This window comes from Nilaparvata lugens, chromosome 8 (genome assembly GCF_014356525.2).
Source record: "Nilaparvata lugens isolate BPH chromosome 8, ASM1435652v1, whole genome shotgun sequence".
Lineage (NCBI taxonomy): Eukaryota > Metazoa > Arthropoda > Insecta > Hemiptera > Delphacidae > Nilaparvata > Nilaparvata lugens.
In genome coordinates, this window is record NC_052511.1 from 12,858,831 (window position 1) to 12,884,483 (window position 25,653).

General features: G+C 32.5%; 2 protein-coding genes across 4 annotated transcripts; one reads left to right on the forward strand and one right to left on the reverse strand.

Annotated features, from left to right (window-relative positions):
• Nucleotides 1-287: 287 nt before the first annotated feature.
• LOC111050834 lies at nt 288-2,083 on the forward strand. Of its 2 annotated transcripts, none has more exons than XM_022337197.2 (2): nt 288-632; nt 863-2,083. In XM_022337197.2, exons 1-2 carry the CDS (start codon nt 542-544, stop codon nt 1,198-1,200), a joined length of 429 nt encoding a protein of 142 aa, XP_022192889.2. In that variant the 5' UTR covers nt 288-541; the 3' UTR covers nt 1,201-2,083. The 2 variants fall into 2 exon arrangements, with proteins under 2 accessions (XP_022192889.2, XP_022192890.2); XM_022337198.2 differs by having other exon boundaries at nt 337-632; nt 866-2,083.
• Nucleotides 2,084-2,363: 280 nt separating this feature from the next.
• On the reverse strand, nt 2,364-21,921 carry LOC111050842 (N-acetyltransferase ESCO2). 2 transcript variants are annotated; one of them, XM_022337207.2, is made up of 10 exons: nt 21,781-21,921; nt 20,058-20,154; nt 18,841-19,090; nt 16,534-16,962; nt 15,067-15,344; nt 12,142-12,274; nt 10,979-11,213; nt 9,964-10,125; nt 6,570-6,775; nt 2,364-4,961 (listed from the first exon to the last, which is right to left on the reverse strand). In XM_022337207.2, the coding sequence occupies exons 2-10, from the start codon at nt 20,128-20,130 to the stop codon at nt 4,832-4,834; spliced, it is 1,896 nt and encodes a 631-aa protein (XP_022192899.2). In that variant the 5' UTR covers nt 20,131-20,154; nt 21,781-21,921; the 3' UTR covers nt 2,364-4,831. The 2 variants fall into 2 exon arrangements, with proteins under 2 accessions (XP_022192899.2, XP_022192898.2); XM_022337206.2 differs by having other exon boundaries at nt 21,733-21,916.
• Nucleotides 21,922-25,653: the final 3,732 nt, after the last annotated feature.

Here is a 25,653-nt window from a genome sequence, read left to right on the forward strand (position 1 = left end):
CTATATGAGAAAAAGCATTATAAACTCTGATATTGCTACAAACTACAAAATTATTTTATTCAGTGCATCAGAAATTATAGGACATTGATGATTGACATGCATTTAGATAATAACTTTAACTAGATTATTCACCTCATTTCAAACGATTCACTATTTAAAGTTTGTTAACAAAAAGAAGGCTCAGATTATTATTTTTACATGATACCGGTATTGATTGAATCAATAATTATTTGAAGAACTGCCTTAGTTATCTTTAGTATAATAATTATTACATAATACTGAACATATCCACCGTCATTGTTTTTAAACTAGACACCGTAGTCAAAACATAAGCAGACTTCTTGGCATTAATCAGATAAATTGGAAAATGTTGTAGCTTATCTTATCAAATTAATTTACAGGCTTTGTTAGAAGCTCAGTTTTTATAGTGACCTACGCTATCAAGGAAGCTAAAGTTTAAAAGCGAGCTATCTCAATCAGTTACTCCAATAGTAGTGAACATCCATCTTAATAATTTCATTTTTCCTTGTATCCAACTAAAATGCTTAATATGTTCAAGTTTGCAAATTCTCAACTATGTGGGAGCGTTCTAATATTGTTATTATCTATGCGAATGGTATTAGGAATCACTGGTGAGTTTTGATTATACCATTGGAATATTTGTTGGTGAAATTAAAAAAATGAGAGCTATTCAAGAAATTCGAGGTGAATCAGGGACAACTTATTTGTATGAAATATATTCAAAATTTCAACTTGTTAGTATTTGATTTACTCCCACTTTGGTGATCGAACTGGTATTATAATTAAGTTTTGTGATGTGTTTCATAACTTTATTTATTTCAATAAGAGTTTTAATTTTCAGTAGAAGAAAGGAGTAGTACATCAGTTGCGCCCAGTGAATGGTTTAATATCTCAATGGGATCCAAATCACATCAAGGCAGCGATAATACTCTTCTTATCTGTGAAAAATTAAATTCTACAACTGATCCAGTCCAAAACGTGCACAACCACAGTGAAATGAAAAGTGATAGTGTTAAGATTTCAAATGCGAATGTGACGGGTTCAATAAAATCTGTGGGATTAAGTGGTACAAATAATACAAAATTAAAGGAATTGGAAGATGATAGAGATACATTTTTTACATGGGAAAGTATTGTGCTGCATATTGTAGTGTTCTTCGCTTGCTTTTTGCTATACTAGTTTCTATTAAATTACTGTAGCTTGTTATGTATGTCGGATAGTAAGTTAGCAAAGTGAGAAAAATGTGTACAACTTGATATAAATATCGTAATGCAGCTTATTATTCATGATATACAATATTAAAAGGTATGCGAATATCTTAATTGAAACTCAATCATAATTATAAACACAAATTTTATAAATATTTTCATTTATTTGTAGTATTCAACCTTTTCCATTTGGTTACAATATGACCCTGATTAAAGTTTGAATTATTATAGTGTATTCCATCCATTTACCAAAAATACTATATTATCGTCTGTTACCATAGATTAAATTAATTTTGTAATAAAAAACATAAGAATTAAATATGATTTTTAAACAGAAGTTAAATCCAATTTTAATGCTCCATCAAACAATGACTGTATTACCTACTTGAATATACTGGAGGTGTCTTTGAATAAGAGAACTGTAGTATCAGACTTCAGGTACTGTTCAACTTAAAAAACCGTAAGATAGATAAGTAGTTATCAGTACAGTTACTATATAAAGGATTACTTTACTTTAGTAGTTATGAGTATTTGCAATCCCCATATCCCATATGGAAGTGAATTTCCTTCAAATTAAAAAATATCAAACTAAAGTATGTGATCTTGAAATAATAAATCAACACAATTTGATATGCTCGTTTTATTAAAATTGAAAAATACAATTTTTGGAGTAAGATTATAACGTAATATAAGAGTAAAGAGTATTGTATGAATTGCTCAGATTGGTAAATTTTAAGGATAATAAATGTATAAATTGATTCATCATAGAATCAAGAACTGAGAATATATAATGAATAATAGGTAAATGAATAAATTATTGTTTGAATCATTTCTCAATCAGTAGTTTATAGAAAGGTAAGTTTGTAGAAAAATAAAAGCGAAATACCGGTATATAAAAGTCATCGAGTTAATTATTGATAATGTAGGAGTTTTCTTTCAATCGAACAGATGAATTGATTAATGAATCAACAAATGATGTGTGCCACAACATTTCATAACTAAAACAAAGTATATTTTTAGTAGTAATAAACACATTTAAAAGATGTAGATCCATATATATATATATATATATATATATATATATAATATATATATATATATATATATATTATATATATATATATATATATCACGTTAGTGTAAATTGAAAACAAATGCGACAATAATTAGTATTTGAGAAATAATTTAAAACAAGATGTTTTATCATGTAGAATGTTCACATTATCAATAAAATTAGCTTCATAAACCTGCTTGAACATTGTATTTTTAATAACTTATAACTAGGTATGATGAATATAGCAATATATCAAAGAATATAACCGAGATGTTAAACAGAATCACTTTCAAGTCTAGTGACTTGAAGTTCTGGTGTATAAGCAACTTAAAATTAGCATTAATTCTTCAGGATCATGATTAGAAACGGATAAAGAAATTCTATAAGAATGAACAAGAAACATTTTAAAATACATAGGCTACATAGCTTCTTTAGCACTGTAGAAGAATCGAATTGTAATTGGACGGATAATGTTAGGCAAAGTTATTATCAATCACTTCCAAGTTATTCAATTCATGGTTTTCTCCATAAGAGATGAACTAATGAAAAATAAGTAGATCAGACAGTTTATCAGCGCATCAAACAAGTAAATATTGTATAATATATTGTACAAGTATAATCCACTTCTTGAAAATTGTGTGCAACGTAAAAAATTATCGCATTATAACAATAACAAATGCAAATCTAACACAAGTTTCTATTGAAAAATACCAATTTCACCTAAACGAATCCTATTACTATAAAAACTTTAACTATCAACTTTGTACGTTTAATTCTGCTGTACCAAACTATAAAACATATACCGTACATACTTAAAATTGTTTTTAACTGCTTAAAAAACTATTTTCTGCTCAAATACTACCAGTCTTAAAAAGTTTATCAAAAATACATTTCAGACAAATAATGATAAAATCAAGACTATTTTATAAGTAACATAATTATGTGCGAACAATCCAAGCTAACAATATACTAATCAAAACAATAGATTATTCTTAAAAGAAAGCTAAATGGTCAAACTGAATATTTCTTTCATCGTGAATAGCGCGTGAAGTATAAAAAGATTATCTTATTCAATAAAATGTATAAATCAGACTTCAAAACGAAGTTCTTTAAGAAGCAGCAAGTGTATAGAGAAGCAGAGAGGCACTACATTGGACTAACAACAATATTGAGAGCGAGTGCACATAAATGATTAATCTAGGATTCCAGCACATTCTCAAGGTTAGTAGATCTATTGTTATAGATTCGAGGTTGAGTCTAAAAAACTCTGCATTTAACCAATGGGGTCTATTGAAAACCTTCAATCAAGATTATAAAATACATCAAGATATTATGATGTTTCAAATCCAGCATTACGAAATAAAATTTCATTGAGAGGTAAAACGTTTGAGAATCTATCAGACTTTCTTGCCTAAAGCAGCGTTTTCAAATTGAAAAGAATATCAGAAGACCTTCTTGAGCAGCTTGAAGATATTTTAGAGTTGGGCAAATGAATCAATTTAATCTTGGGTTTGAAACAAAGTTTTGGCTCTTCTAATATGTAGCTTATAATAAATGAGTCAGCCAAACAAAGAAGCTTTTTCATTTTACCAAGTTATTTAATATAGGCTACAACAACACAAATTACGCGTAACCATCTGTGAGTAATGTCTTTCATTGATGACTTGGAAATTAAAGAATACTCAATGAAAGATATTGCTGACTTGTTTTGAAAACAAAAAAGAATCGTTTGCGTTGACGCTAATATGAAGAACAATTAATAATAATTTATTATAGTCTACTCCTCTAATTAGTATTCTTATACACTTAATACTCTATATTAATTTTAGGATACTAGTCAACTAACTCTAGGAAAATTACCGCTAGCAAACTAGGATATCTCTATCTCAATCATTCAGAGGAATATAAAAATGTAGCAAGGGTATACTTGTATTCTTATGTATGAAGAGTATTGTGTATCAACTCTATTTTTTCTTTTCCTCGAGATATTAATAGTAAATAAGTTGTTGAAATAAGTGCAATATGATTTTTTAGCTATTTTTCATTTTTACTTATTGAGGTATATTATACTATTAGAATACACTTGGGTGAAATAAAGCAAATAGTATGATATAGAAAAGTTGAGATCCTAACCTCAAACAACATTTTGTTACAGTCGAATATAATAATGTATCAAGGATATACTTTCGTATCAAGAATATGAGGTATCAACTTTACCTAATGAAGCAAAATACTTTCAAGTGAAATAAGCGTAATATAAAGAAGTAATTTCTCATTTAAACTTCTTCAATTAGAATGAGCTATTGATTGAATTACGAAAGTTGAAATTAATATTTTTTATCAATTTTAGAACTATTGTCATTTTTTGTTTCCTTTAAAGGCTTTGAATTACAACAGAATGTTGCACTACAACAATATTGACCAAGCTATAGTCAAATTACATCTAAGTCAAAAACACACACCTAAATAACATTATCTACACAAACAATCATCACAAAGATCTGATACTGGAATAAATCCAGCTCTCATTTGGCTAGTACCTATTTTTTTACCATCCGGTATAGACTAGATAATCTTCACGTTTTGTGTATTTCTGTGCGAAGATCCTTCCATCGACTGTTGGGACCGAAAATGCTACGTCATCAACTTGAAGGTACTCGCCGGGTAGGAAAGAGGATCTGACGAAGGATTAAAACAAAATTAATTTAAAATAATAAGAAAAAGAAAATATAATGATGCAATGATGTAACAAACAATAAAACATATAAATTATTGAGGATGAATAACATGCAATCAAGAAAAGATTCAATTAAAGAACAAAATGGATTGATAACAATGCGAGTCAAATGTTGGAAGAATTCATCAAAAAATAATTAAAACACATAAATGGCTGAGTATGAACGACACGCAATCTAATAGAAAGGTTAGGCTATATATTTTGGGTAAAGTATGAAGCGTTTGTATTTTGTTAATTTGGGGCTAGGCAATTGGTGGCAATTCACAAGAAATAATGAAAATTGATTTTACGATATAAACATTTTTTCAGATGAAACATACAAATATAATAGTGGAAGGTTTAAAAGAATCTTTGTATCAAAGGTCTACGATTTTTCAACCGGATAGAACATTATCACCAGTCAATCAACTGAGAATCATGTATTATGTACCTCATCTACAGTTATCTGGATTAAGTAAGCATAACATCTTTAAATCCTGGGAGATTTGGTGTCGAGGTCGCGCTGATAAGCTATAAGGTAAGATCAATGCGCCTGATATTCCAGTTGTATGTGACCACTTTGAGACGAACTACTCTGAATATCATTTATGAGATTAAAAAAATCGCTACACACGGTGGTTCAAAACCCACCTAAAGCTGTAGCTGTGCACTCATCTCTCATCATCATCCGTCATCATACACGCACAAGCCTAGAGCTCAAGTAAGCATCATCGAGAGCAAAAATTAAATGGTTATAGCTAAAAGCGTTTGATGTAAAACCTTTGGAAATATGAAAGACCTTTAGTAGCAGAAAGTTGTCGAACATCGGTTGAGAGATAGTGACACCTAATAAACGATCTAAATATTTTATGTAACCAAAACTTTGCTTCAGAAAGGAAACTAGAACTTAAATCTATCAGGTATCACAAATAGCACTTCAATCGCTTGAAATGTCCACAAATAACTAAAAGCATAACTGTAATTATTCTTGTGGTTTTTGAATAATTTATACTCCTCTATAATACCAGAGATTCAATTGTGATTCTGTTGTTTGAAACTTGAAAATAATCAAAATAACTGATAAATATATTTATACATTGATACATAGGCTACAATATTATTCTCAACTATGAATGATAAATATATCGTAAACTTAATTTTCTACACAAATTGACAAAATTAACTACGTATTTATCACATAATTAGTATCGTATCTGTAGTTCACATCCAGTGGATGTGCAATTGAAGAGTTCAAATATTGAATTGAAATCACCGCTTGGAAAGATCCAGCAGAGCAAAAGTTTTAATACCTCTGAATCCATTAAAGAATCATCTTGCATATTGAATAATGAATTTTATTTTCACCATGAAAAATGAAGAAATTTCACTAACATTTTTTGGAAATTAACTGGCCAATACATCAAAACCAATATGGTAACATACATGATTGAAAGCCATTTCATAAAATCACTTCACTAGCATGGGCTACTTTGAAAAATTATTAGAAAACACAATATAAAGGGTACTATGTTATTTTATTATTTTTAATAAATAACGAAAGGTATCCTACCTGAGACAATCCATAAGCTTAGAAGCGATGCCAGATTTTCTGAAATTTTTGTGAGTCCAAACTCGGCTGACGGCACATTTGACAGGGTAGGACTCTTCGGAGCACATGTCGATGTCCGACTCGCTCATCAGCATTTTGTACGCTTTGTTGACAGGCAACGCAGCCAGGCAGCCTATTATCTTCTTGTTCGAAACATACATCAGAAACTGCAACACAACATCACACATCATAATTTGCACTATCAACTGACAAACAGTTTCCAGGCAATTCTATTGATTCTTTCCCAATCATTGATTTGATTATGTGTTTTGTGAAGAATAATGTTAAATTTACTCGTATTCTGTCAAACTACAGATTGTAAGGAATTGCGATTAGTCCAGTCAAATGGTCGTTTTTCAGGAAACAGCCCCGAAAGAATATTTTTCTCGACTGTTCTATATGTATTTTGGGGCGCTGAATTCGAATCTGAAATTTGCTGACACGCCAGAGGGCGGCTTCACCCCCAAAACCCCTAAAATTTCGAACTTTTTTAATTTTTCCATTCAATCTCGAAAACTTCGAGTTTTTTGAGAAACATCATTCTCGACAAAATTAAATAGAATAAAATTTACACTCAATTGAGTGGTCGGGGATTCTACCATTCTTGGTTCCGGAGCTACGAATTTTCAAAAAAGGGGTATTTTTCAAAGGTTTTTCAAAATTATGCAAACCTACCACTTCTACCCTATACAACTTGGATATTTTTCTAGTATGGATAAAAAACCACTCATCACGTGAAAGAACAATTCATTATGAACAGGATTTCTTAGGATTTTTCGAATTTAGTAGTGCGGAGAGGGGGAATACACCAAAAAATAGAAAATCATGTCCTACAGCAAAGATACAAATTTTCACTATAATACCTTTTCAAGGCCTTCCTAACAAAAGAATACATATTTCGGCTGAAATCATCTTACGAGGGTTTTTTTCTATGAGAATCACCTGTTAGAAACATTTAATTTCAGTTTTTGCTAGTGGGGGGTACGTCATAAGGATACGTCAAGGATCAAATCTTTAAACACTTATAACTTTTGACAGAATGATCAGATCTTCTCGTACTACAGCTCATTCTTCTCAGCTCGTCAAGGCAGTTCAAAATCATGTATCATAACTGAAATTTGATGAAAAAATAAAAAATCCTATTTTAGTGTATTTTAGCCCATATTTAAATACACAGAAAAATGGCCAATTTTTATATTCAAAACTGTGTATCTCGATAACCCGAAATGATAAAAAATGGTACCTACTTGGTCTTGATTTGAAGAACGGAATCTACACTTTTATGTGAGGTAAATGAATTTTGTAAAAATATAATCGTGAAGTAATATATGCTTCTTTCAAAAAATCAAGAAATTTGCGATATTTTCCTCATTTTTACAGTCTCGACAGTTTTCGATAATAAACAGTCATGCAAGATGGATTTAAGGCAACGTAGCTTATATAGTATGTAATTGTCTTCCATTTGAGACCAATCGCAGGTTTCTATAATGTATCTTACTCGTTTTAGAGACTCTTGAATTACAGTAAAATCGCAGAAAAAATGAGAAAATAAAAATAAACATTTTTCCAATTCGCTGTAACTTTTGAACGGTTTTGAAATCAGAAAAACGATTTATGAGAGCGAAAAGAGGAGAAAACTCTCTACAACCTTGACTACTTTTTGGATTTTTCAAGTGTTTAACAAGATACGCAACTTTGAATATGCGAGACTGTGAAAAAGATTAACATATCACAAATTTCTCGCATATTCAAAGTTGCTTATCTTGTTAAACATTTGTCAAAAATTTGTATTTTGGCTGTAGGACATGATTTTCTATTTTTGGGTGTATTCCCCCTCACATCGCTACTAAATTCGAAAATTCCTAAGGTATCCTGTTCAGAATCAATTGTTCTTTCACGTGATGTGTGATTTTTAATCTATACTGGAAAAATATCCAAGTTGTATAGGGTAGAAGTGGTAGTTTTGCATAATTTTGAAAACCCCTTGAAAAATACCCCTTTTTTGAAAATTCGTAACTCTGGAACCAAGAATGGTAGAATCCTGCGCGACCACTCAATTGATTGGGAATTTTATTCTATTTAATTTTGTCAAGAATGATTTTTTTGCAAAAACTCGAAGTTTTCGAGATTGAATGGAAAAATTAAAAAAAGTTCGAAATTTTAGGGGTTTTGGGGGTGAAGCCGTCCTCTGGCGTGTGGCGTGTCAGCAAATGTCAGATTCGAATTCAGCGCCCTAAAATACATATAGAACCGTCGAGAAAAATATTCTTTCGGGGCTGTTTCCTGAAAAAAGACCATTTGACTGGACTAGATTTAGTTATGCAACCGAATGTATTCAATGTGACAATGATGTTCAGCTCATTCCATTAGTGCTGTTACATTGACTATGTATATCCAGTCATATGATCTTTCATGAGAAAATCGTAATTTCACTAAATTCAGTAATGCCGATATTTTTCAAACTTCATTGTTAAAGATGTGAATAAATTACACAATACGTGTTTGATAACTCTTTGAACGATGTAAATTGATGAGCCAATTTTTTAGCGTAATCATTTATTTTATTATAGCTATGCATAGCATTGTTTTATATTTTGGTGTTTTCAAATCTATGTAGAATAATAAGAAACGATTTCACATATCGGTATGAAATTTTCGCCATTTAATTTTCCTTCAAATTTCGTTTGGAAATCATGTATTGCATGAAAACCTTCCTATTAACAAAGCACTAAAATTAAACTAACATTCAAAATGGTAGAACAAACTTTCAAAGTCACAGAAAATTTTCAAAGAGTCAATTACTTTATTTTATGAAATCTTCAATTTTTTATCATTCATTTACTACTATGGATTTCTATACTATTTATATGTTATTATAGCACAACCCACATTCCGCGCTTGGATTGTTCTTTGCGGAATGCGATTCATTTATCCAAATAAGACAATTTATTTTATACTATGTTTTTTGTCGATGGAGAATGAAATTTGATTTGAATTCAGTAAGATCCTCAATCACGTCTACCGTCAAATCACCTTATTAGGCTATATGAAATGTTGATCTATACTCAAACATTTCATCCACTCTGAATTTTTAATCTATCAAATTCAATTCCAAATTTGTTCACGGAAGAAACACTATAGTCAGATATCATATGTTCGCCATCGAACACTACGGACATGGAAAGGTCAAGAAATCTTGAAAATTCATAAAAAACCTACGGTATTTTGAAAAGTGTTCATAGAACCTCTTCTTCTAATGAGTAGATTAGCACACAGAACTTAAATCATATACGTTTTGAGCAGAGCAGTGGAAAGGAATGAAAAATTGTAAGGTTAACTGAGCAAATGTACCGACCTGCAACTCTGGGTGGAGTTCCTCCGGGAGATAACCAAGCTCCGTGTCAATGACTTGCAGGAGTCCCTTGACTCGATCCCACCAGGCTTTCTGATCGGCAGGGAGGACCAGCACCACTCGGTCCATGCGGTAACGTCTGATTACTCTCTCGTTCTGCCAGCCCTGTCAATTACAATTCACTACATTATTCCAATACGGTTATTGGATATACATAGACTACACTCTACAATATTCTGAAAATTAAGGGAAAAATTTTAATTTCTAATTTCAGAGTTGGTTACTCTAATCATACATAGATTACACAACATTTGAATGTGATTTCTAAGGAATTACGGAAATAGTTTCAATTTTTAATCTCAGTAATTTAATAAGAGTTGGTTACAGCTATCATGCTGTTAAATCCTACAACTACTTTCCCCCTAGTCTTAATGGAGGAGCAATCCTTTATCAAATCTGGTCCAGTATCTACAAATACAAATATATTGATCAACGTAATCGTAATAGTAATATCAATATCTTTTTCACTGGGTTCTATTCCTTTTATAGGTAATTTCCTTGCTTTATTTTGCAACTTAAATACACTTTTAAAATACATAGAATACTATTGTAGAGTTGAATGTAACCAATAAAATGTATCATCATGGTAAGCTAGCATGAGAATATTTTCTGCTTTGAAAAATGACCGTGTTAACATTTGACCGACAGTTATGATCGTAAACGAAGTTGGTGCAACGCTGATGAAATTTTTTTGAAAATAGATTGATTTCAAAACTTTGATAATAACGAGTCTATTTGGCCACGATGTCAACACTAATCAAATTTGGTTTAGTGATTGCTACATGGAGACAGTTTGTTGGTGCGGCCAAATATCAACGTAGATATAGATGGCCCTGGGAGTAACTAAATCCCTACATTCAAGTTATGCCTACTATCAGATGATTGGAAAATTAATCATTCTATAGTATAGGTATTCAAATTACCTTGACTAGAGTATTGTTTACTTGAGAAAACTCACGAGAAACTTGAAGAGCGCGTGGTTGTTGTGATACTTTTCGTGTTGGAGCTCGTCATCGGGATCTCCCATCTGGTAGACGAGGCTGCAGGTGGGGCACACCTTCTCGCCCAGCTTCTTCTGGCCGACGTCAATCTGCAGCTGATCGCTGCTAATCGGCCTCAGTTTGGCCGGAGTCTTCACAGGGCTTCTCTTACCCTTCGATGGCGACTTCCCAGCCGACGTCATGTTGCTGATACTGCAACCAAACCACATTCTAAATCACTGCATCAATGGGATACAAGATAATACTAGACACACTCCAAGCGAGGATTGTACTTCTTGTTTATATAATAAATTCAGTAATCTATATTATAATAAAGGGAAAAATGACTTATACACGTACAGGATGGGAAATTCACGAATGACGCATCATCACGTCTCAACTACTCAACTGATTAACTTGGAATTTTGCATATAGATTCTTAATTCACCAAGGATGGTTATAGACCTATTTTCAATTCTTCAAGATCTCAGTTTGTCAAGTTTTCAATTAGACCCTTGCGGAGCACGGGTTACCTGCTAGTTTAGTAATAAAGACTTCCAGAGGAAGCATTTGTGTACTATAGTGAGGCCCAAGCTATAATGACAGTGTTTAATTAACATTGGTGTTGCTATCCTTGTGTATATTTGACAACGCAGATAGCGCTATCCTTTTCTAGCTCCACAACGTTGCTATATCGTTTTTTAACAATGTAGAAATATAATTAATAGACAAAATATTTTATCTCACATACGAAAATGTATTATTTAACCATTGAAAAATATATTTTCAAGACGGATAGAATATAAATAAAATACCAACCTACAAACCAGCATAAAATAAAATACCAAGTATGATCAACATAAAATAAAGTGGTGATCGGCGACGAAATGAAGTGGTAAATTGGCGACGAAAATTGCTCACTTTCAATGTCTAGATAGGAAACACTGCATTGTTGTAACAGTTAAAATCTACGCCTGTTCAATCAATCATATAATTTGTATATCATTAAATGAATAAATAAAATGAAGAATTTCAATCAACGAGTTTGTCTTCAATTCATGCGATTGAAGATCTTTCAAAACGTATTTAATAATGAAACAAAGTGATGAAATCAACAAATGTGAATATCAAAGTAACTCACTCGGTGAATCTTGGAGAACTCTTATCGAAAATAGAGAATAGCTTCGTAGGCGTTCTTATACGTGGCGATCGTCTGGGAGAAGACCCAAGAGGAGTAACTCCAAGTATTTTCTGTGGAGTATTCAAATTGGACTCTGCAAATGAGTAAACACACACACATCATTGACCAGGGAACCGGTACCGGTATTCATTTATAATTCAAGTGAATATTGGTTGGAAACTGTCAGCTAGTACACAACATAACTTTACTAGCTGGACCAATATAAATTATTAATTGAATAATAACTAAAATGTCAAAAAGTTTGTGAAATGGATTTTATGGGGATGAAAAACGTATTTTGGATAACCCCTTGTCACCTTCAATAAATGAAAATAAACACAAAGTCTAATTAATATAATATTTTGAGCATAAGAATAATATAGAATATATTATTAACATTGAATATAAAAAGTACCACATTCACAGAGATTATCAACTAAAATGCTAATTATATTTAACAATCTCATGGCACACCATATTTCAAATAAGATAATAGCTCAAAATATCAAATATTTAATTCAAATGACAAATATTTTAGGCTGAGATTGAAATAATAAAAATGAAGTAAAAACGATATACTTTGTATAAAGTATACTAATAGATATTTGTGCAACTAGTGCGCAAAGTGACAGTTTGCTGCACCGAAAGAAACGTTTACGCCCGAGCCGTAGGCGAGGGCGGAATGGTTTCTTGAGTGCAGCAGAGGAACTTTGCGCACGTATTTCACATTAAGTTTTTCCTACAGTTACCATTGAATATGAAAAGTGGGTAATTATGGGTAAAATTGCCTGAAATCCATCAAATAACTTAGTAGTGTTTGAATGGCGAGGCGGCTGTGTGGTGTGTGCTGTGGTGGCACTGTGCTGTTGCTGTCCTCGATATAATATATAATAGTAATAATTAGCGCGTTGTGCTTCGTTGCACCTCTGCTCACTATAGCAGCCACAGCAGTCACTGTTACCAACTTCATTTTGATTTTGCTGCACTGTTGCTCCATATAACCTACTAAGTATTTTGCGTTGCCATGTTGCAAATCTGGAGTGCAGAAAAATTTTTCCCGCACTAGAGCGGAAAAGTGATTCTTTGCGTTCTGTAATCAGTGCAGCAATGGCCACTTTTCAACGTAACTGTAGGAAAAAGTAATACCGTATGGAAGTAAGAATCATTTGAATAAGGCATTGACGTGTCACCCACCAGTCTTTCGAGTTGATAAAAAAATTGATGTAATGTGACAGTAGTAGGCTATAATTTAACTAGTAAATGATGAGGTAATTCCAAAATAATAGATGGATCATATTGGATTTCTATATTAATGTAGATTACAATATAATTTGGCTTCTTATATATTAGTTCATAACTGACAATATAAACAAATGTTCAATGAATTAACGAAGTATGAACTGAAGAATTTTGTTAATCGATATGGAGATGAAATACAATTTGAATTACGTTAATATACAGTTTTCATTATTTATATACAACTACGTGCGTGCAGTCAATTATTCAAGTAAATAAGAACTCTTCAATGGTGTTTTCCATCACGAAATGCTTATTATTAATTGGGATTTTTGTTTAATAATCATTATTATTAAATCACTTTTTTGCTATTAAAAAGAACGACTAGCAATCAGATTTTTTCAATGAATGAATTCATTCACTTACTGTGACAACAAGATCTTCCTGGTTTCATCTTCCACAACCAGGACTTTTGCTTACTTATTAACTGAAGTACTTTCGAACGGCAAGCGTCCATTTTCACGTCTGTTGACTGTCACCTTTTGACTGTTGAAAGTGGGTGTTAATATTGAAAGCTTGCTGTTCGAACGTACTCCAGTCAGTAAGTGAACAAAATTTCTTATTTACTATTATTTATTTCTTATTTGGATAATTGACTACACGTCGTTGTATAAAACGATAAAACCGTGTGTTAATACATCGCAGTTCGGAATCGATCAATAAAACCATCATCATTACGTTAATATATTGTAATAGTATTGTATCTCGCACATCAGGGGTTTGATAGCCGTCCGTCCATTCTTGGAGAAGGATTTTCAAGATTATTTTTAAATAATAAGAGATGAGAAATAATGATAGGTCGGCCAGGATAGCTGAGTCAGCTAAGGCTTTACACCCCAAGGTCTATAAATACAGGTCTTGACACAATCCCGTGATGCATTGCAAAATCGCCATTTTATGGGGTTCCAATTCACCAATTTTCAAATTTATCAGCTGTTATCATTATAGATTGAACAAAATGATGTGTTATTTTGTTATGTTCAAGGACTAATATTTCCGACAGAATAATAATATTTAGATGTCAACTAGGAACTGAATTGTTGATTTTTAGATTTAATTGTTTGGGAACTTCAAACTGTTTTTGAGGTTAGCCTTTTATCCCAATGTCTTATGAATCATAACAAGGTACAAGAATAAGAACAATTTTTAATAATAAAAAATGAATTATTGAACCATTTATTATTGAAGTTTCATTATTGAAAAATCGAAAACCTGAATTTACATATTATTTGAACCAGAATATTGTTAAAAAAAAACATAAAGCATGATATTTTTATTATGAGCAGATTGGAATTTCAAATGTACCGCCATAAAGACCCCACATAATGGCCGCTCCATAAGGAACACGAGTGTCATGACCTGTATCAATTTATAGACCTTCTTGCACCCTTCAGTCTGCTAGTGCTACCTGGTGGCGGCTTCGAATCCCGCCGAATCCTATCGAATAGGCATGGATGCTTGATCATCCCATAAATCACCCTCGCACTTCCCATTACCCATGCATAAGCAAAAAATCTCATGTGGGCATCATCCACAATAAAAAAACAAAAAACAAAATAAAATAGATAAGATGATAAGAAAATGACTTACGCGGACTGTCAGTAATGGATAGATTGTTAGTGTTTTGGGTGATGTCGAGGAGGTTGTCAATCGGCATATTCTCGTCATTCTCGTCGGCCAGCTGGCCAATCAGCTTGCTGACATCCTCGGTACGCTGTTCGTCGTGCTCCTCGAGAACACGGCCGTCCTCTATCAGGTCGAGGATGTCGCTGGCAGTGCCCAGGTGCTTGTACATGTTCACTTCGTCCTGGGTGTTGCTCAACAGCTTGCGGCGTTTTGTCTTCTCCGGCAGGATCACGTTGTACGGGCTAAAACACACACATACATTTTTTATAGTAATTGAAGTGAATAGATAATTAGTAAATACAGAAATAACCACATAGTACCCTCTTTTAATAATTTTATAAATACTAGTTTCAGCTTTCAAGCCCTTTTCAATGTCCTTTACTCAAAATCATACATATAAAAAATTATAATTTTTGAAAAAAGGACACTTGAAAATTAAATGGCTTGAAAGTTGAAAGTTAGTGGTGCTTATAGAAGTGTTCATATATGGAAGTTGAAAAAAGGGTACGATGTAATTATTTCTATATCAATTAAACAATTCAAGTAGCCCTATTAGAATACTTTATTGGATAGTTAATTATTGAAGGAAAATAGATAATAATATTACCTATCATTATACGTTTAATACTTTGAAAAATGATTATTCTAGAAGATCTACATAATCTAGAATTGATGTTCATTTTAATATTCATAGTTTAATTGGTGAGATTACGGCTAGCACACAGTTTCAACAGATGTTAGCCAAACCACAGTTTTATAAATATGGGCTACATTATTTTGACATTGACAAACCCTATCCATACACTATTCTAATAAATCATGAACAAGTTACTTCAAACACGAAACTATGGTCCTGTATTTCTAAGTGCTAAATGCAATATTTATTTATATTTTATTTATCCCTTACAAATTACAAAATAAATCAATATAATATAAAGCATACAATATATACACTAATGAAATTAATCTACAAAATAAAAAAATAAGGAAGTATTTCCCCAAAAAAGCAAGCTCGAGCTTGGGGAAGGAGCCAGCCGAACTTCGGCAAGCTAATTAGTGAAACTAATAATTAAGGAACATAATGAACATTGAAAATTGATCAATATCAGATAAGAATTATATATGAGTTTCAATAAAATAATAAGTCTGATAATAAAAATAATTATAAGAATAATATAGTGTAATTGACAATAGGCATATAATTTATTTACCTCAGTCATGGAAACGTCACACACACTTAACCAAAACTTTAACCCTAGTAAAATTCAGTATAGTGTATTGAGGGTGGTAATGAATGTAACTAAATTCAACACACCTCCTCAGTCATAGAAACGTCACACACTTAACCAAAACTTATATATTCTTCTAACTTCCCCAGCAGAATTCAATTTGTATTGAGTATAATAATGCATGTAACCAAATTCAACAAACCTTATCGGCGACTTTCCGGTGCTCTTGAAGAACTTCCTTTTCTTGCCCGATTCGCCCTCTCCCTCGCTCACCTCCTCGCGCCTGGCTTTGGTGAACTTCATCGACCACGAGTTCTTGGAGGACGATGACGACTTCTTCATAGACCTGGGCGTCTTGCGCGTGGTGTAAACGAGGGAGTCGCGGAACAGGATGTTGTCAGTCTTGCTGGGCGACTCGAACTGTTTGTCGGACTGAGTCCCGGGTGAACTGCGTGTGGGACTGACGTCACTGCTGCTGCCTCCAGGGCTGTCGCGGGTCGCCGACGAAGACCTCCTCTTGCCGTTGGCGACGACCGGCTTCCGCGGCTTGATCGAGTGACTCACGCCCGTGTAGATCTCGTTTTTCGGTCGCTTGAGTGAACCGAGAGAGCGTCTGCCTCCTCCAATAGACCTTCAAAAACAATTACATTCATTTTCTATACCATGAGTTGACACAGTTGTGACAATCAACTATTACTGCTTCATACTTTATAAAATAATGAAAATGATTATATTCAGGGCTACTTAATTTCTTATTTGTAAAATAACATCTTAGTAATCTTTTTGAGAGCTTTTTAATATTTAATGAGAAATTAAAAAACACAAAATTAAATAATTGAAAATGACGTGAGCATCGAAACTGGTTGTTTTTAATTAATTTTATATTAAAAAGTTCTCAATGATGATTTATTACTAGTCATACAAAATAAACAATAACTTATAAATCTACACAGACGAAGTAGATTCAGACCAATAATACATATGATATGCAAAGCTCAAAGAGCTTGTCCCCATATATGGGAGACTACTTTCCCTTGTCATGACTAGACCTCTAGATTGATTGTGTTATTTGAGTGGACCTAACTTGGTCCTTGTTGAAGAGGTAGACATAATATGGTTTATGTGAAAATAACACTTATTAAAGTCTCATACTCAATCAAGAAACATGATAAATTATATTAGTGTAATAGTGTGGATAGTAGTGTGGTGTGTAATAAAATCATGATATGATTGAAAGAACGATTGCATAAGGCTACTTGGAGTTGTTTCAACCACTCATTCATGAAAATATTCAGTATTTGAGAATATGAAACTCAACTCACGTGGGCATTATCCGCAAAAAAATATAGTCTGCTGATCGAAAGGAGAGACAACAGCATATAGTTTGCGTTTGTGTAAGTAGGTATAGAAGTAATAAATAGCTGATATGAGTAATTGCTTCTTCTACACTTATGAAATAAGCTGATATGAGTCAGTAACTTTCAAACTAACACGAGCGCATACTTTCTATTGTTATCTTTCTTTCAATAAACAAACTATAGTTTCGGTTGCTACACTATAACCACTCTTTTAAACAAACCGTGAACAACTACACGGGAAAAATCTTATGAGAGCATCATCCGCAATGAAAAAAGATGAATATTTCAATCCAAAGTATGGAAGAGAGCTCTAGTCTTCATTATAAAAATCCACCATTTAATATCATTTGCTACTCATGCTATTTAGTGCTAATCTACTGGACCCACCTCCAAAAATGTGTTCACAACTATTTTCTACTTCAAGTTGAGCATTCAATGAAATATTGTGGTAGAATTAAGTGGATTGCAATGTAGTATATGTAATGAATAAAGTCCAGTGAAAACTCAAGCTGGATCATCCAGCCATATTATATTCTGAAGTCCAGAATGTGAAAGAAAAATAAACCCTTCATTATCAAATAAATACGGTACAAATAATTATTTTTTATAAAATAGAATTATAGTACCCGTTTTTGGAATTTCAAAAATTTATATAAAATTATAGATCAAGAACACAAATTATAACAACTAGTTTCGATGTTCCACATAATCTTCAGGTTTTCAAATAAACGTTTTGTTTATCTGATATCTAATATATTTTTAATATCTAGTCTCGATGATACGTACATAATCTTCAGGTTTTAAAAAGAAATACCAAATGAACGTTTTGATATTTTAAATATCCATATTTAAAATAACAAAACTTTTATTTGAAATTTATTTTTTTTAAATAAATTCCAAATAAACTGTTTCTTATTTTAAATATTGGATATTTAAAATAACAAAATGTTTATTTGAAATTTATTTTTAAAACCTGAAAATTATGTGAAACATCGACACTAGTTGTTATAACTTGTGTTTTTAATCTATTATTTCATATAAATTTCAAAAAAGGGTAGGTACTATAATTATTTTGTAAATAAAAATAAGTAACCCTGAATACAAACATTTGAAGAACAAATAATTAGTCCTTCAATTATTGAATCACAAACCTTTTCCTTTTCAATGAGCCGTCATGGAACAGCCTGACTCTTGACTTGTAACTGGCATCTGGAAGAGGTCTGGAAACCTTGGGGAAGTCAGTCTTTGTGATGGGTGCCGAATTTCCATAGAAACTGGATGGCTTGAGGTAAGTGTCAATGACGGTCGGCTTGTTCATGTCATCATCATCATCGGATACTTTCTTTGAGCGCCAACTATTATCGGGAAACAAGCACTTGCGACTTGATACGCTCATCACATCTGAAAATTCGGTTTAAATTATAAATAAAACAACAATTTTGCAAAAGGAAAATGTATCAGAGCTCATGAACATAGAGTTTCACAAATAAAAAAATAAATTTATTTCAAAGAACAACAAGCAAATGCTGATTTAAGACTAGCCTACTCACTATGCTTGAAGTGATCAAACTAAGTGTCAACGCTAAATATAATCTTTTTAAAATAATTTCTCTGATTGCCAATGAATTGCAACCAGATGAGTTTATATGAATACATATACATAATAATGAAATTTACACATACAAAAGAGGTTGTTCCTAATAAGCTTATTTCTAATTATGATACCCCACTATAATAATATGTGTTGAGGTTATCATAACATTCTATTCTAAAACATGAACAAAAATGTTTAAAGATGTAGTGCTAATTAAGTGGAAAGTGATAGAAATTGTTACCTTATAATGAAACGATGACAATAAAGTGACAGTTATTTATCCTATAACTTATCCTATTCACAATAAGCTCCTCGGTCTGGTAAGTTCCAGTATTAAATAGCCAACTTCTTACAGTTATTTAAAATCTAGTTATATTTTTTCATTCTTTGCAATCTATGAAATTCTGTCTTAAATTCTAGGACCTGAATATTCTACCAAACTCTGACCAAAATGTGTGTTCATTCTAGGAACGAGGAGAAAATTCAAATATCCAATTCTGGTGTTGTGAATATTAAAAATTAAATTAGTAAAATTTGTATTCTTCTTAATATAAATTACTGAAACTAATACATAAAACTGTCTGACGCTGAGAACTTTGCTTCCAATAAATAATTCACTAGTTGCAAAACGGTTGTTTTTGTTTGTCATAAGCTTAAGAATACGTTTCTGAGCTTGTACATTCCCGGAATGACTGTAGTCATCCTCTTTAGAGATATTCCAAAGAATCGAGTTGAACAATAGAACTGATATTGAAATAAATGATATGCACTTACCTGATTTTGACAGTAATACTTTCGCAGGAGCACTTTTAGCTCCTTTATCAGGAGTTCGGAAGGCAGTCTCCATGTTGCGGTTATGTCTATATGAGCACTGAAAAAGATAAATTCATCATTATTTCATTCATTAGCAGTAGCTAAATGTTTGATATATAGGTTAAAAATTATATTAACATTGCAAGTTAACATAAGCGAGTTAGGGTGAGTATGTCTGTAACTTCAGGTGTGAACAAATTGAATGCAATGTGCAAGTGCATGTCGTCGAATCATGCATGAGGCAAGAAACAAAATCTGAAAATCTGTCATTGAAACACGTTGTAACTTGCATGTAGCTGCACGCAACTAGAAAATGTAAGCTTCTAGTGTGAGTCTTCCTAGATTTTTATTCTCATCTGAATAACCTGAGAATAATTTTTATTCTCTTGGTCATGCATAAACAAGTGTGCACTTGCACATATAGGCCTATTATACGTATATCCAATCACACCCTTAACCGGCTTAACCTAGCAATTATCAAATGTGATAAATTACTAGAGAATAAAAATACAAAAAAAACAGAAAGAGCAGCTTAAGCTACTTACTCTTGTCAAGGGGGAGCACTAAAAATTCATTTCAACCTTATAGTCGTGACCCTAACTTTTTCTGACGTTAGTCGTGACCCTGGGTCCCACTTCTTTCATATCGAGTATTTCAATATGTTATTCTATGATTCTAATATGTCCAAGGATTATTGATGAACGCAAGGAGCACTTATATAAAGCAGAAATCGATCCTTATTATATTTATTAAAATAAATTTATAAAACCTTGCATTTATAGGGCAGTGAAAAGTAACGTTTGGTTATTATTTTATATAAAGAGAACAAAAAATTATGATGATCAATACTATGATGGATCTTACATGCAACACTACTAGGAAGATAGGAACAAAATTGGAAAGACGTAGTTCACTCTTAGTACATTAGTAATTTGTACACTCTTCGAAGTTTTTGTTCGAAATATACATAATGACTGCTTGAATAGAATCACTATTGCATAAAAATGTGCATTTGAAAAAAGTTACGTTAGTCGTGACCCTTGGGTCCCTGGGACTCAAAAGCGTCATTTCACGAAAACAAAAGTCACAGAGCACAACACTCAAAATCAAGTTTAAGTGTCTACTGACATGAATTTACATGGGTCAAAATAGACAGTAAAGCGAAAGGAAGCAAAATTATAACTAAAACAAGAATTGACTGGGTATGGGACCCAGGGTTACGACAAGAAGGTTTTAATCTGACCGCTTCAAGTTAGACTAATAAAAGGGATTGTTAAATGTATTAAAGTTAATGATTAGATTCAATAATAAACTTACTAGCCGCAATATTCTTGCTATATTTTTCAAAGAATTACCTATGTTTCAAGTTAAACTCAAAAGCGTTTAATTTTAAATTAGTTACGTAAATTATACCGTAGTGATTTAGTGACTATGCTAAATTATAAAATTCAATGCAAAACCATTATGCCTATTAAGCCTATCAAACGTTAAGCTTTTTTAAACTTGAAAGTGTTGCTAAATTCAGCATACTATAAAGGGGAACAAAAATAATACAATATATTCATAAACAAAAGTTGAAAACTCGTTCACACAAAGGTTATCGCATCTAAAAAATAATAACTGCATGCAAACATACCTAAAGTTACGTAATAGATGATGTAGAATAGCTCCAAAAGAAACTCACAGTGTAATATTATGTTGATAATGTCAACTAAACACTAAAATTTCCAACACAATCCATTAACTTTACTTCACACCTTCAAAAGTTTCTAAGCAAGAAGCACCAAGACCAGGCCAAACACAAGACACAAGAGCCGCCATTTTGTACGGTAGAATTGGCGGCATTTCACAGCGTTCCAATGATGCCAACATTGTACAAGAAGTAAAACTTTTGAAGAAAGTTGAATAAATAATGAAGGTATTAGATAAGTAATTGAATAATATATGATCGAATCAAACCAGAAAATTGATGATGATAAAAAAGGAAAACTCCATTCCCCTCCACAAATAGTTAAAAACAAAACAACTCATAAAGAAACGATGACAGTGTGATACCAAAAAGGTCGACAGGCTGAAACAGCTATTTCATTCCTGCTTGTCGTTGCTTGCACGCGAACCTACTATAAAGTAGAAGGAATCTATCTTCTATCTTCTCTGTGCTACAGCAAAGAAAATCAGTGCTGCACCTGGCTTCTACAGCAAAGGAGATCAGTGCTGCAATGATGAAATGTGTCGCTGTCTCGGTGTCACCCCGAAAACCTGACACCTGGTCATTTTGGCCATAGGCGACCGCCTGTACCCTCGTAAAAATATACCATTGCCGTCAAGTTGTCACTCCGACTACTTGTCACCTTCTGGACCGAAGGTGCTAACTTGTCATGACCGTAAACGACAACCTGACACCTCGCACACACACGACAGAGTGTCACCTCGACTACTTGTCTCCTGTAGGCCTACCTGCGGGGGATAGTTTGTCGGCACTGTTCACGACGCCTGACACCTTTGCACGCTGGTTTTACCCTGACCACGGTATATAGAAGAAGAGTATTTTCATCCAAATACCGTGACCCTGACTACTTGTTACCTACAGAGCACCAGTTGGCACAACTCACACCCCCGCGGCGTGGGGAGGGGGTGGTCGAGCAATTTTTATTACTGCTTATGATGTACAATTGAATTTTAATCACTTTTGGTTCAGTAACATTTTTCCCTTGAACGCATGGTTCGGGAGATATTAGCCGTTTTTGCTTATTTCGAAACACATTTTTTCAAGTTGGTTGAAAACAGTAAAAAAAAAGAATAATAAGCCCTTTTGATGACTGAACCAGATGTAGAACACAATTCTAAACACACTTTGTTCAGTTAAATTTTTGCGTCAGACGCACCGTTTACGAGTAAATTGTCTCCCCGTTTACGAGTAAATTGTCTCCCCGTTTACAAGTAAATTGTCTCCCCGTTTACAAGTAAATTGTCTCCCCGACAAGTTGTCACCTCCACAGAAAGGAGACAAGTAGACGGAGACGCTCACGTTGCTCTTCCTCAGAAATAATCAACCACGGTATATAGAAGATATCAACAACATGTGATATCGTGATATCAACAACATGTGACATGACAACCGTGATATCAACAAGTCTGTTGTAAACTGTTCGACCAAAGGTCAACGAGTAGAGCAGACCATGTAAAACAAAGTAGTAGCCTAAATTATTATACCAGAGTCCTATAATAAAAGGTTAATGTAGGCCTACAAACTATAAACAATATATTATAATTGAGCAGTTCGACTCCACCATCTTTGAAGAGCAAGTTTCAATCGTGCCTCAATAACGACGATTTAAGTGATTGTGAATTTCTGGTCGTCGAAAAAAGTGAAAAATCAAAGGACATAAACTGTTTGGCATCTCTAGTCCTGTTTTTCGAGATATGCTGTACGGTGGACTGCACAGCAAAAATGGTGTAATCTACGAGGTAATCGACGTTGAACCTGATGAGTTTCAAGGTATGAAACAATCTATCTATACAGATAATGTGGATTTCACATCAGGTCTACATGCCTGCTCAGTATATTCAGTCTCTTGGAAGTATGTAATTCCTGATCTTATGTCGAAATGTGTTCAATACATAAAAGTTGTCTGTTACTGAAGTAATAGACGTCTTTGAGTTTTCACGCCTCAATAACATTCCAGACATTGAAAAAATCTGCTTGACAGTCTTTCAAGAGAAAACCAGAGAGGTAATGCAGAGCGAAAAGTTTTTAACTACAGATACTCATACATTGGAAGCAATTTTGAAGTTAGACTCGTTAAAATTGGAGTCTGAACTGGAAGTTTTAAAATATGTCGAAAAATGGGCTCTGGCAGAGTCTAGTCGCAGAAACCTTGATTTGCAGCAACAGGGAGAATATTTTAATTGTATCAAAAGACATCTGCGATTTTTGACAATTGATAAGAAAAGTATGAAGAAGGTCTGTCCAAGTCTCATTTGCTAAGTGATAAGGAAAAAATTCCGATTTTATACAATCTATTGGGCTTTGAAGAGAAGTTGCCACATACGTTTTCTGATGTGACTGAGCCTCGAATTTTTACAATGGGGAAATCAAAGGAAGAACAAGAAGAAGAAGACGACGACAATGAATTTATTTTTACATGGACAGAAAGTGACAATGAGTTTAATTGTGAGGGGTTTCAAGGCATTTTCAGATCTAAAGACACCACTATTATACCATTAAATTTATCACATGATATGATGAAAAGTCTAATGGAAAACACCGAATTTAAGTTATATTCTTTGAGAAAATTGAAGGATTCCGAAGAGAAAATTTTTTATACTATTTTGAGCATTGAAAATAGTTATTACTTTGAAGTTTTTCACCTCAAATTCAAATTGAATATAAGTACTAGTTTCTCTGAATTACAAATTTCCGTGTTGCTACAAGAGGACAAATAATAGATACGAAATATTATAGGTATTGGGTAACTGAAAAATGGGTGCCATGTGGTAGTTTGTTATACGCTCACCCTTATAGGATGAAATTATTTTTGTAAGGTTCACATTATAGTGGCAGCATTTGATAAACATCAGTGTTGCTATCCTTGTCTATCAATTGATAAAGCAGATAGCACTATATCCCTATCTAGCTTCTCAACGTTATCATATCGTTTTTTAACAATGTAAAGATATAATTAATAAAAAAATTCAACATTATGATAATGTATTATTAAATCGTTGAATAATAATATTTTCTTAACGAATAAAATATGATTTATCATTTTCAATTTATGATTTATCATTTTAATAAATCAATAATGAGCTCAAATAGTTTTGAATTCAATCATTCCTTCATCCAACGCCATAATTCAAAATTAAAATTTGAGAATTAGGATTTGTTGTTGGTATTTTAAAATGATATTTAATAGGCCTATAGGGATCTAAGGCTTCTCACCTTGCAAATAAAAACAATCAGTTCTGAGTATTTCCTTTTAAAAAATTATTTATTTGTTGACACACATTATATGTACAATGTTTATACATTTGACATCCTTATTCAACTTCATAAACAAGTTATTACCCTACCGTATATGACAGAATTCAATCATTAACAAGAGAATAATTCAGATACAATACAGTTTGTATACTCTACTCATTTACAATTACATATAGAAAGCTGATGGTAACAAAAAAGTGGTTCTAATCTGATTAATTAAAATTTAGCAAATCTTCTCTTAATTTAGTTTAAGATTATCTTTCATTATATGTGATTGTATTTTGATTGAGAATTTTATTTGTTTATATTATTAATCTTATGTAATTTTATTACATAATATGTAGGTACCGAATCAATTATTTTTGTAATCTATTGTGTAATCTACTTATGTAATTTTTCTTATTATAAAGAGTTGTGTGGCAGAGAGGACCAGGAGTCCTAACTCCGCCCTAATAAAGGCAATCAATCAGTCAATCCCAGTATGGCATGAAAAATATACTTAAAAAAAGAAAAAGATATCCTGGCACATAATGTAGTATTCTGTTAAATTTTATCATACATTAAACTTTCAAG

What these genes read in the sequence shown, in the direction of transcription:
- LOC111050834 (XM_022337197.2), top strand. Translation starts at nt 542, where the DNA reads ATGCTTAATATGTTCAAGTTTGCAAATTCTCAACTATGTGGGAGCGTT. An exon ending in AATGGTATTAGGAATCACTG is followed by an intron (nt 633 to 862) that starts GTGAGTTTTGAT and finishes TTTAATTTTCAG; the next exon opens with TAGAAGAAAGGAGTAGTACA.
- LOC111050842 (XM_022337207.2), bottom strand. Translation starts at nt 20,130, where the DNA reads ATGGAGACTGCCTTCCGAACTCCTGATAAAGGAGCTAAAAGTGCTCCT. An exon ending in AACTCCACCCAGAGTTGCAG is followed by an intron (nt 6,776 to 9,963) that starts GTCGGTACATTT and finishes GTTGTGTTGCAG; the next exon opens with TTTCTGATGTATGTTTCGAA. An exon ending in AAGCTTATGGATTGTCTCAG is followed by an intron (nt 4,962 to 6,569) that starts GTAGGATACCTT and finishes ATCCTTCGTCAG; the next exon opens with ATCCTCTTTCCTACCCGGCG.